General features: G+C 42.3%; 1 protein-coding gene across 4 annotated transcripts in view; it reads left to right on the forward strand.

Annotated features, from left to right (window-relative positions):
* bcas3 (BCAS3 microtubule associated cell migration factor) overlaps positions 1–12,582 on the forward strand; it is a 302,194-nt gene that overhangs the window by 202,119 nt on the left and 87,493 nt on the right. Inside the window, exon 24 of one of the 4 annotated variants that reach the window (XM_054793880.1) lies at positions 1,263–1,478. The exons of the other annotated variants lie outside the window; for them this stretch is intronic. Within the exon in view, the coding sequence (XP_054649855.1) occupies positions 1,263–1,381 (119 nt within the window). The 3' untranslated portion in view covers positions 1,382–1,478. Of the gene's footprint in view, positions 1–1,262; positions 1,479–12,582 lie in introns of those variants that run through there. 4 annotated transcript variants of the gene reach the window in all.

Consider the following 12,582-nt stretch of genomic DNA (forward strand, 5'->3'; position numbering starts at 1 on the left):
CCGTAAAATACACACTCTCCCATGCCCATATTTCTCTCACACACACACACACTTTTTTTGTTTTTATTTATCCTGTCCCCCGTCCTGGCCCTTGCAGTGCTACATTTACAAAGAGCAAGACACTTACTCCGCTCAGGCCTTCTGTAAAAGCTTCAATCCTTTTCATTCTCTGCGGCTTTGCTGTGCATCAAAAGCAGAGGTTATTTCACGCTGCCTCTGGACACTCGCAGTCATTACACAGACTGAGACATTTCATATTCCCAACAAAAGCATGTGTCTTTTCTTGTCCCCATACGGCCGTTCCACAATGCTTGTCCACCTCCATCCCGTCATCGGGGTTGCCAGCTCTGTGACAAATTAATAAGGGGCACCTTGTTGGCCCGCTCAATTGCCTTTTTTGGTGCCTTTTTTAATTTTTATTAGTGATGTGCAGATGGATACAGACATATCAATACCTCCGATACCAGATCTTTAGGCTCTAAAATCGATACTCGACTAAAACTATCGACACTTTGATACTTCAGTCACTTGAGGTAATGTATATCATTATCAGGAACACAGTGGAAAGTAATTATTAAAGGGACAGTTTGGATTTTTTGACATGAAGTTGTGTGACATCCCCATCAGCAGTGTGCCTGTGCATTCATGTGTATGTGATGAAGGCACTCGCATCTTCTTCCGCCGTGGAACACATGCGTAAACAACATGGCCGCGGCGCTCCGTCACGGAAGAAGAGTGGCGTTACCGCGAATATAACGCCGAGCATTTTGTGGGGTCTGATTTTTTTTTGAGGAGGCATTTTTGTGACGCAAATGTATTTTCTTGAGAAGCCAAACTCTTTACTTAAATAGCCCCAGCAACTAAGCGGAACTACGTTCTTCATCACTGAAATCCGACCAGAACTGGAGTTAGGAGACCAAGTGGGGGGTAAGTCGCTGTTATTGGACTACAGTGCTGATGGGGATGTCATACAACTTCATGTCAAAATAGCTGAACTGTCCCTTTAAGAGTTTGAATTGATGGTGAATTTGTTTTCATTCTTAATTTATTTTAATGGTTGTAATGTCCTGATTTCCATTGTTTTCTTTGTGCCATTAAATTGATGGGCATTATATGAACTTAAGTTCAGGATAGTTGACACCCCGGATGAGTAACTTTTGTGTGATGTTTTTTTTTTCCTCTTTCCTTTGCTCTAATTATCCATTTTTTTTCTTTTCTTTTCCCATGTGCTGTCCTCGCTTCCTGGCCTCGTGGTGATTCAGGTGAGTGCCAAATGTATTTGATTTCCATCGCTGAGACACATTTCTCACTGATGGTCTCCCAACACTCCCAGACTGTACCGGTCTTATTCCAAAGCACGCCATGGAAAAAAATATGTTGATTCCAAGGCCTTCTGTGGCCACTGCTCCATCACCAGCCTCACGTGCTTGTGTCTAGGCATGCGTGCTGAAACTCCGTACCATAATGCCACTGGGGCCGATGGAAACAGCAGTAGCCAGACCAAAAAGTAGCTACTGCTGCCTCATTTTGGTGCTAAATTAATTTATTAATATTCAATTAGTGGCACTGAAATTAGGGGACAATGAGGAATAATTAACACCAACTCAACTGTGGTGATGGTCTTACGCTCGACATTGGTTTTCCTCTTTCACAGACGACGGTGAGCATTTTGGGGGGTTTTGGGAGCCCCAAAAGGGCGGCATTATATTTGTCTTGTTTCTCAGTACTGCAGGACAACATCTAGCTAAAATGCTCAGAAATGCTGGAAAGTTTGCTTCTACCTCACCTCGAAAGAATGACTATAATATAAACCGTATTTTAAGGACTATAGGTATAAAGTCTGGCATATAAGTGGCATCGGTCAAAAAGTGTGTCATGAAGAGTAAAAAAAACAACATATAAATGGCACTGCACTCACTATACGTGGTATTTATGGTGGAACTATCATCAGAGCCAGCTTTTTTTTGTTTTTTAGCAGTGACCTGGCACAACTCCTAACAACATTACATTTAAAAGAGAAGAAGAGCAAGCCAGAGGGAGGGGGCAATGTTTCCACCAACAAGGACACAAACTAAAGCTACACAAGCTGAAATATGTCACATTTTGAATACCATAGAAGCTTAGCTGTTTAATAAATAAAATAAAATAAATAAAATATTGTGGAAGAAGACGCTTTTAATATGTGACATGACGCCTGGATGCATCCCGGTGTGTAGAAACGTATCAACAGCCGTATTTTAACAACAAAACTTCTTTGTATTCACAAATAAATGAAAATAGAGTGAATATCATACGTGTGTATTTTTTTAGTCAGTGGCTGACGCAGAGGCTACAATCTCCAAGCTAGACATAAGTAGTGACCTAATGGAACAACACTGCTGTTCTCAAGTCACACAGCAACCATATCATTATACTTGCACATTACTTACAGACAGAGGCCTTTTAGGAAGTATTACAGTACAAAAAGTGTCTGGTTTGCTCTGTGTCATTTCACAGTTTCTTTTACTGATGGCTCACCGCTTGCACAAGTTACCTCATGTAAATATCTTGGCCTCTGGATTGATCCTTTCCTTTCTTTTGAGTACCACATTGAATCCATCACAAACAAATTAGGTCATAACCTAGCCACACACAAAAAGATCATGTAGCTGCTTTTAATGGTTGTGATGTATTTTATTTTGGTTGCTGTTGATGTTACTAATTGTGGCATATTATTGTTTATTGTACAGTATATTAGTGATTTTGTTGTTCTGTGGACGTTGTAGTAACGGTGTGACATATTGTTGATGCTTTGTGTGGGTACTGTGGGCTTGCAGGGGTCATGTGGGAGTGGGGTGGTAGCTAGGAGCCTGTGTATGCTGTTTGTGATTGCGTTGTTGTATTGTATTGTACATTTTATGTTTCATGTTGGACCACCTTGAAAACAAGATGATTCATCTCAAGGGTCTACCCATCAATAAATCGGTATTTATTACTTAATTCTATTGTGAAAAAATGTGATAAAGCGAGGGCGCTATAATCAAACCGTGATATTGTGAGGGACATCTGTCTTTCAATTACTATTCTGTTCAACTTGTAAGTCTGGAATACAAACCTAGCTGTGTCCGGCTGACCTCTCACTTGCCATACGCAGACTCTGTCTTAGTGTGTTTTGTGTAGTTTGGTAAAGAGGTAATGTGTATAAATATAAATGTGTCGTTGGGAGCCTCCTTTCCGTCAGTCTACCGGAGAGCAGCTGTGGCTACAGATGGGGTTTAGACGAATAATGGCTTTCAGTGTAAAGCACTACGGTTGCTATATAAATACAATCCATTATTGTTATGATTAATATGGTTATGCGGCGAGTGACGGAAAAGACGGCGTTTGTGCCAAACAACAAAACAATGCCGACTGTTTGTCCTCATGTTTATATGCTGCTTGTGTGCATTGTGTGTGAAGACAGGAAATCATATGTGTGTTGCTTGTTTGCTGGGGGCTGAGCTGCTGAATAGACTCCTGTGTGGTCATCAGCGTGGTGAGCATCCCTAGGGGGCCAAGAGGGAAGACGGGGTGACATAAAGACTGTAAGTGTTCTGAAGATGTGAGCTCCACCACACTAGTGTTTCCTTTGCCTGGTGGGCATTCAGAATGAATTCACAGATCCGTCATGTGCCATTTCCTTTTGTGAGGCACACCCATGTGCAGCTCCATTATTTCCCAGCAATTGTCAGAACCTTGCAGACGCCCGGACCATGGAGCAGACAGGCAATAAGGCACGAGTAGATCCCTGCGTAGTCTGGATCGCTTGATCCCTCCTAGTTGAGTAAGCTGGTGTGTAAAACACAGAGAAAACAGTTCAGTGCAAGAGTGGGCAAACTTTTTCACTTGCATGCCACAGTGGTTTCTAAAATGTGGCCAGGGGGCCGGGTTGCATGCGTACCAGGGTGTTCATGGTACATGGATTTACAATTTGAACATTGATATGTGAATTTTGAGCCAGTGTTTCTTTTTTGGAGGAGTATTTCCTACTTACTGGAATCAACTGAATCAGCTGTGCGTTGACCTCCTCCACACGTTTGCGATCAAACAGAAACACAGCAAAACATGCAAAGTATCGAAAATAAATACCCACATTGCAGATAAAATATCACTTTTCTGGGTGTCCAGAATGAATGAAGTCGTAGCGATGCTGGCATTGCAGGTGGCTGATAAGGTTTGAGGTTTGATGTTTTTTTCCTTAATCGCAGATTGTTTGGTGTAATATCTTCCTCTAAAAAAGTGAGGAGCCTCACAAGATCGAAGACATGTTTGTTTGCAAATGAACGCTGGGGAAGTCATGACAGGCCAGAAAGGAGCACTTGATTTGCTTGCGCTAACCCACCTATTAGCGCAGGTTAAAGTGGTTAAAGTCAGACCTTCTGGAACGGATTCCTGACGCTAACCAAGGTTCTACTGTATTCTCATATATTCTAATTTAAAATTAGCATTGCAAATCATTTGGTGTGAAAGGGCTTTAATAAAATCCTTTGGAAAGGTTGGGCATTAAAAAGCTTAATTTAGTTTGCCCACATCTAAGGAAGAGGTTTCTGACCCGCACAATACTCTCCAACAAGATGGCAACACAAACACGACACTTGAACAGTGTGGGGTGGGGATTCATCATGCATGGCTACTAACTAAACATGAAATGTTTATGCTCTCCATTTGTGTGGAGAAGTTGGATTTCATGCTGCCCTCCCACATATTCATGAATTCTTGCATCATCATAGTGTCCTCTGACAGAAGATAGGAATATTGAACAGGACAGAGCATTAACATTTCACCAGCACCTTTTCCTCCTTTCATTCATCCCTTCTTCTCCACGTCTGACATGGCACTGGGCTTTACCAACGCTGCGGCACACTTACGCCTTTTCCACTGTGGCTGGTTCGTGGCTGGTTCGGAGTTAGTTTTCAGAGCTTTGGTTTTCCATTGTCATGGCGCCACAGGGGTGCTGAACTGGTGCCATATTTTTTGGCTCAACTCTGGCTCCAAAAGCTTGCTGGGCTTGCTGCGGAACAGTTTGCATTATGAAGTGGGGGAGGTGTTACCTCAAGTAAATACCTGCCTGTTACCTCCGTTTCAACTTCATGGACTCCTGTTGTGTAAATATGAGAGCCAGAGCAGACTTTAATTTAGGCCCTGTCCGCACGGGAACGTTACTGGGAATTTTTATTTTTTTTGGCGGGTTGAAAAAAATGTGCGTCCACAATGTGCCGGATTAGTAAATAGTTGCATGTAGACGGAAACGGATCACTGGGTGAAAAGCATGTAATGCACAAGGCACACGTATGTGTGGCAAACTATAGAAGAAGACAGAATGCACGTGCAGACTGTAAGTCCATCGTCTTCTGCTTTCCAAGGCTCATCTAGACTTATGATGAAGTGGAATTATTTCTACCAGTCATTTTGGAGAAAAAGACAACAAAATATGAGAAGAATGTCGACTGGTGTGAGTCATGTCCGTCCAAATATTCAGATATTTTGTTGGCTTGTCGTCAAAGCTCACTTCTTATCACATGACGGCGACGGCGCGATGATGTCATCGTTTGTGAAAAACAGCAATTGTGCTGTCTACACGGAAACAGCAAAGCCGGTGATTTCAGATTTTCTCACTCTGGAAGCCATTTAAAAAAAAAAAAAATACCGTTTCAGGGCACGCTGCTTCCATGTGGAAGAGAGGAAATAGCGTATGCCGCTGTTTCCACATTTTTCCACATTGGAGGCATAACCCTTGTGACGTAATGACACGGCTCCCCAGGACAGTGGAAAATGAATCTGGTGTAGAACCCTTTCACGGCCAACACTGGTTCAACTCCAGCTCTGAACTAAATCTGAGCCGGCACCAATGTTTTGTGCAGTGGAAAAGGGGCTTGCTGGGCTTGGCCATCAGTAGAAAGCACGGCCACAATGTGATGGTTGATGGAGAAAAGGAAGTTACAGTAGAAGACACTCCCATCTCACACGTTTCCAGCTCCGTTGGAAAAGGGAGCTGGTGAAGAGTATTCAGTGTTTTCAGTTGGAGAAAAGTTGTTGTGGGTCTGTAATGAGAGGATCCATGCAGCCATTGTTACTGGTTTCTGGTTTCTTAATGAAAGACTAGATATGGTTCAGGACAAAAATAGGGCGCATTCTGCCCAAAGCCAACCGCTGCTGCTGTTAAGTGTAAGCATGACATTAACACCCAGTGCACACGTGTTTGGAACGCTCTTAGAAAGCAGTGTGTGGTCAAAGCGAGGGATTTGTTCAAATCAAGCCCTTAAAGATTGTGTAAAATGCTGTAATTGGAAACAAATGTGGCTTCCTATAACATGTTATTCCAGTACTGCTCCAAATTCTCAGCCTTTTAGGCCGGTTCACATGGAAACGTTCCTGTAATTTTTTTTATTTTTTTATTTTTGCGGGTTGAACATATACATACACATACACACAAATGGAACCACGTGACACACCAAACCTTAGAAGAAGAAAGAACGCATGTGCATAAGTCCATTGCCTTCCACTTTCCAAAGCTCATCTAGACTTACAGTACGACCAAGCAAAATTACTTCTGCGCGTCATTTTGGAGAATAAAACAACAAAATATCAGGAGAACGTTGCCTGGGTTGAGTCATGCCAGTCCAAATATTCAGATATTATGTTGGCTTGTTGTCAAAGCTCACTTCTGGTCACGTGACAGCAACGGGGTGGCGACGGGTCGGCGACGTCATCTTTTTCATAAAACAGCGGTTTTACATGGAAACAACAAGCCAGTGTCTTCCGATTTTCCCACTCTGGAAGCCTTTTTAAAAACATACGATTTCAGGGCACCCAGAACACCGTTTCAGTGTGGATGAAATGCTGAAACCATAACATACCATGCCGTTTACACCTGAAAACATTTCCGTGTGGATAGCCCTGTGGGCAGCTCATGTGCCGAGCATCTGTAAAAGAATCAACTGAAAATGCTCATCAAGTCCCCTGCATTGGAGGTTTGCCTGTTATGCACTACTGCCTGTTATCCCCTTGCTGCCACCTATTTGCCTACCTGGGCATGTTATATGTCATTGGAAAGCTTCGTTTGTTGAGCGATATACAGCATTCCAGGATACAATTATAGTGGCAGGTTTGGTAAACATTAGGGGTGTCACGGGACACTCATTTCATGAGACGATACATGAGATTGGGTCTACGAGAACGAGGCGAGGCAGGATTTTAGTACAATGAAAAAATATATGACAGTATACTGCAGTCTACTAATCTAACTTCTACAACGTTACACTCTGCTGCACTCTGTGTTTATGCTAGCGGCCCCGCCTCCACCCACCCGAGACAAAGAGACTGTATGACTGACAAGAGGCCTCACTCCGTTCATGCCCTTGTTCTATGGAACAAACGCATAACGGTGCTGAAACCAATGCACAGAGTGAACTCTCTTGCTACCTGTTTGGGGCGAGAGACGAGGAAAACAGACACGCATGCACATGGTAATGTATTGAGGCTGGTAAAATGATTGAGTTTATTTTCATTTATTGGGTGATTAATTCATTTATGTATCACCGTCCCGGGCCGAATGCCCATGAGACAGTTTTTTTCTGCACAAGGAATCTTGTCATGTTTAAATCTTGCAAGACATTAATGTTGATGAAACCATAAAACATGAATGAAACTCACAATAGAAGCCTCAAAGTATTCCAACAGCAGATGAAAGCCAGACAGAAATGCTTCTATTATGTTATGTTGGAAAAACGTGTCTAAAATACTACATTTTTGTGGTATCATTGTCCAATTTGAAATAGTTTTACTGTAGGTACGGCTTCAAACTATCACCCTATTGTGTTTTCCAGTCAGTAACTCCAAAGTAGTTATTTTGAAAGCACATCTCAGAAAAAAAAAGCAATCTTTTCAGATATGTATGATTTCTTTAGGCGTTTTTGCCCCCCAAAAATCCTAGAATTAGAAGGAGTTAACCATGATAATTGATGGTCGTAGGAGAAACAGTGTCCTGTATCAAAGGACTGAGCCAGCATGCCTTTCTCACGGAGCCAAAGAAACGGTTCTTTGTCACACTGGACGCCGGCTAGTGACTCCCTGCGTCTCACAAAATATGCCCCATTGTTGACGAAAGGCAACTTCCTTTCTTTTTTTTTTTTTTTTTTTACTCTGACACAGCAGAATTCCTGCAAAACACCCGTAACTTGTTACCCAATGTCCGCTGTGCACTCCCGATGTCTTACAATTAAAGTAGCATTTTAGGAATTCAGCAGTTATGTTGAGGGGTGGGGGTGACATTAAAGTCTACGCTTTGCTATTAAACACAAAACTCAGCTCTGCATTTGACTAAAGTTCACAGGTGTGATCGTCGTCACTCATTTGCCCCAGCGCCATCCGGTCGCAGAAGGAAACGACTGTGAATTGTAAAGGTCACACGTCATCAAACTGCCGATCGGCTGAGAAAGATGAATCAAATATGAATGCAGTGGTTTGACTGATATTGACAACATGATTTAGAGTCTTATAAAGTATTTGTCCAAAAACAGGTCTTGAGAAAGAGGGATTGTCTTCTATTCAGGGTGGTCTTATATCTGGGTCAATATGGTATCGTTGTAGTAGTAGTAGTTTGGGTTGTCACAAGATCTCGCCATATTAAAGCGCGACAAGATTTCTTGTCTCGTGGGCGTTCGGCCTGGAGCGATAATAAATTCATGAATTAATCACACAATAAATGAAAACGAAGTTGATCATTTTGCCGGCCTCAGTACACTGCCATGTGCAAGTGTGTTTGTTTTCGTTGTCTCTCGTCCCCAAACAGACAAAAGATATTTATTGGTCTCAGCACCTTGCCGCGTTTGTTCCATAGAACACCAGCATGAATGGAGTGAGCCCTTTTCTCAGTGACTCGGTGGGTGGACGCTAGCATACACACAGGAGTGCACAGGAGTCGAGCCTCGTGAGGAGTAATGGAAGGTAACGCAGTACAAAATTAAATTAGAAGACTGCAATATATCGTCACGTTATATTTTTCATATTTTTTCATTGTACTTTTCTTAAAAGTGATGTTAAAATCTCGTCTCGTCTCGTGGACCCAATCTCACGTATTGTCTCGTCTTGTGAACTGAGCGTCCTCTAGTAGTGGTCGCCCCAGTTGCCCAACGCCTCTGTCCCGTTTTCTCTCTCCATCCACCGCCTGTCCCTCTACTCTGTCTATCACTGGGGTGCCCAAACTTTTTCCCCAGAGGGCCGCATACTAAAAAATCTAGGATATCAAGGATACGGGGGCCGCTTTGATATATGACATTTGGCAAACTAACCCATGTTTTATATATTTAAAGAAAAAGCCGCCCCCATGTGAAGCTTTGTCTTTGTATTAATAAAATGTGGCTCCTTAGATCACACAATCCTTTGCCATGCGAGCAGTGAGCATATCACAATAACCACTTCATATTCCACCATTTTCAACTTCATATCAGCTAATTTTGGGCTTCATACAGGCATACTGTCCGCATGGAAAAGTAGTAACTGTTGTTTTGGAATTTGGTAGTACTGTTGTACAGTATCGGAATCCGATCTGCTCCCCGAGTGCTAACAACTTCAATGATGAAGTCAGCACCTCTCAACATCACTGTTCCTTAATGGAGTCCTCACAGCCTTTGTCCTTAACCATCCATTTCCATTAATTATTCACGGAGAGAAAGGAAAACCATTTTAGTGCGTAACACTGATCCAGCATACTCAACCAGCCTATGCAGTGTAAGTAATAAAATACCCTACACTCAGACGACACAATAAAAGACATGGAGACAGAGGAGACGCTTGTTAAAAATGTAAGTAGACAGAAGCTACCCAAAGACAACAAAGAGAGGCGGCGGTGATGGCCGGGGAGTCAGAAGATACAGCAACAACGTCTTAGTGTCTGAGTTAATCAGCAAAACAGGCTGATAGCAGCTGCTACATCACCGTGCACACCCAGTCCATTGAGGACACCTGTCTCAGCAGAGGCTGACTGGATGTGATGTGCCCACAATGCAGCAGAGTGATGCTAATTGGAATTAGCATCCATTGCATTAAAGATACAGAGACGACATTACATCGCCAGGCCTTTCCGACTCCACTGACAACGCTGTGAACCTCTGGCGTGTGTTTTCTTCTCAGCTTTCCACGACACGTATGAAGCTGGTTATAAGTGATAGTTTTCCAAAAGTCCTAGGGGTGTAACCGCACGCCATCATCACGGTTCATTATGTAGCTAATTGTCTAAGACATAAAGTTGTCAAATTCTAAATAAAAATAGGACAAAAATGAACAAAATATGACACAATATATATTAGGGGTGCATGATAATTATCGGACCGATATGTATTGACAGAATTATTATGTCATACCGATAAATCAGATAACCAATCATTTTAAAAAACCCTCCAATGAGGCGAGATTACTCATAGTGTGCAGGTGGGCAAATCAAGCGCTCCTTTTTTGTTCTGCCAGTGATGTTAACAGCCTGTCGTAACTTCTCCTGAGCTCCCTTGTAAACAAATATTCATTTGAAGAGGAAGGACGCTGTACGTTATCAGTTATTATCATATCATATCATAGCGGTCTTGGTAGCGTGAATCTCGAATATATACTACATGTAGATCATATATAATGCAGTAGGTTACGTTACAGTACGCCCATGAAAATGTCTATTTTTGACACGGGGCTCGCTCCTCCTAAACCCTCCTGCTTGCGTGACATTCTCCTCCAATTTTGGATGATCATTTACAATAAAAGTGATTGTTGTAATTGTTAGATTAGATTCAGCTCCAGAACCCTCTCCCCTTCTCTCTTCAATTGCCATTATTCACTCACAACGCAATCCAGGTTTACACCCTAAATATGCCTCACACACTTATTAAAGACATTTCAAGTATAAAATGTATAGCTACTCACCACTAATCAATGATAATGGAAGATGATTGATAGAACAGATGGAATGGGAGTCACAGAAGACACGGTGTAGCCTTTAACCTGATCGTCAGGCTAGCACGCTAGCACGCTAGCACGCTAGAGAAAGTGTTTCTCCAAGCCATACTACTTGCCTGTTGGAATTCCACTCACGACTTACCACCATCTAATGTGAAAGCTAGTGCTAACCTAGCCAAGCAAACGTTTGCGTCCCCCAGCACACAACTACGGTGTATTCAAGGACCACCAAACACAGAGGAAATCTCGATGCTTGATGAAAAAACATTATCAGAGATGTGTATCAGAGATTTGTTTTTTTAAAACAGCGTTACTGTTGTCTGTTGTACATTTTACCTGTATTATCACCTATGTATACATTTTTACTGACTTTACTGACTACTGAATGAGATGTGTTAAAAATGGCTTGTTTTTGGGAAAAAAAAGTTAGAATTCAATATTTTTATGAAATTTCTTTATTTTGTATATGTTGGTATGGACATCATCCTTCGGTCCATTCCAACATTTATTGCATAATTGCATGCATGACTGAAAAAAAAAAATTCCTCCAAAAAATTAAAGGGTTAAAATTTAAGGAAAAATCATAAACTGTGATGCAAAATGATCATTTTTGTTCTCCTACACTGCGAAACCCAGATTACCAACAGGATTGGTCGTGTCAGAAATGGTTTAATTGGACTGTACTTTTTCCACAACAACATCAACGGTGACGATTATCTCAGAATGTTGGGTGAGCATCTCGATCATACTCTCAAAGGAATGCCGCGTTTTCATCTTCAAGGAAGTGGTCAGGTGGCACGTGCTTGGTGGGCCCAAGATGGTGCTCCACCACACCGGAGGAGAACTGTAACTGATTGGCTGACAGAGCTTTTCGGTGACCATGTTTGCTTTGAACCGCCCAGTGCAATGGGCCCCCGAGGTCACCTGATTTGACACCGCTGGACTTTTTTCTGTGGGGGCATCTCAAATCAAAAGTGTATGTGGCACCACCACATGACCTCGACAACATTGAGCAGCCAATCAGAGCTGAAGTTAACATCCTCCGGAGGGACAGGGGAACGATTAGGAGAGCAGTGCAGGACATGCGGAGGAGAGTGCAACTGTGCATCCAAACAAATGGAGGTCATGTTGAGGACCAAGTTGACAAAAATTTACGGCCATTATCCCAATGCAAATAGCGTAATCTGGGTATCGCAGCAGAGAAGAACACAAATTCTCATTTTGCATCACAGTTTAAGACTTCCTTAAATTTTAATCTTTTAATTTTTTGGAGGATTTATTTTTTTTTTGCCCACTGGAAAACGGGCCTGTGTTCATGTGACATGTATGCAATTATGCAACAAATTTTGGTATGGACCGAAGGATGATGTCCATACCATCCATCCATCCATCCATTCACCCATCCATCCATCCATCCATCCATCCATTCATTTTCTATGCCACCTGTCCTCATTAGGGATTTGCTGGAGCCTATCCCAGCTGACTTTGGGCGGCAGGCAGTGTACATCCTGGACTGGTCGCCAGCCAATCGCAGGGCATGTCCATACCAACATATGCAAATAAAGACATTTTATGAAAATATAAATTATAACCTTAGTGGCTACTTTTTGGAGAGTCTACTTT

The sequence above is a fragment of the Dunckerocampus dactyliophorus genome, chromosome 12 (assembly GCF_027744805.1).
Source record: "Dunckerocampus dactyliophorus isolate RoL2022-P2 chromosome 12, RoL_Ddac_1.1, whole genome shotgun sequence".
Classification (NCBI taxonomy): domain Eukaryota; kingdom Metazoa; phylum Chordata; class Actinopteri; order Syngnathiformes; family Syngnathidae; genus Dunckerocampus; species Dunckerocampus dactyliophorus.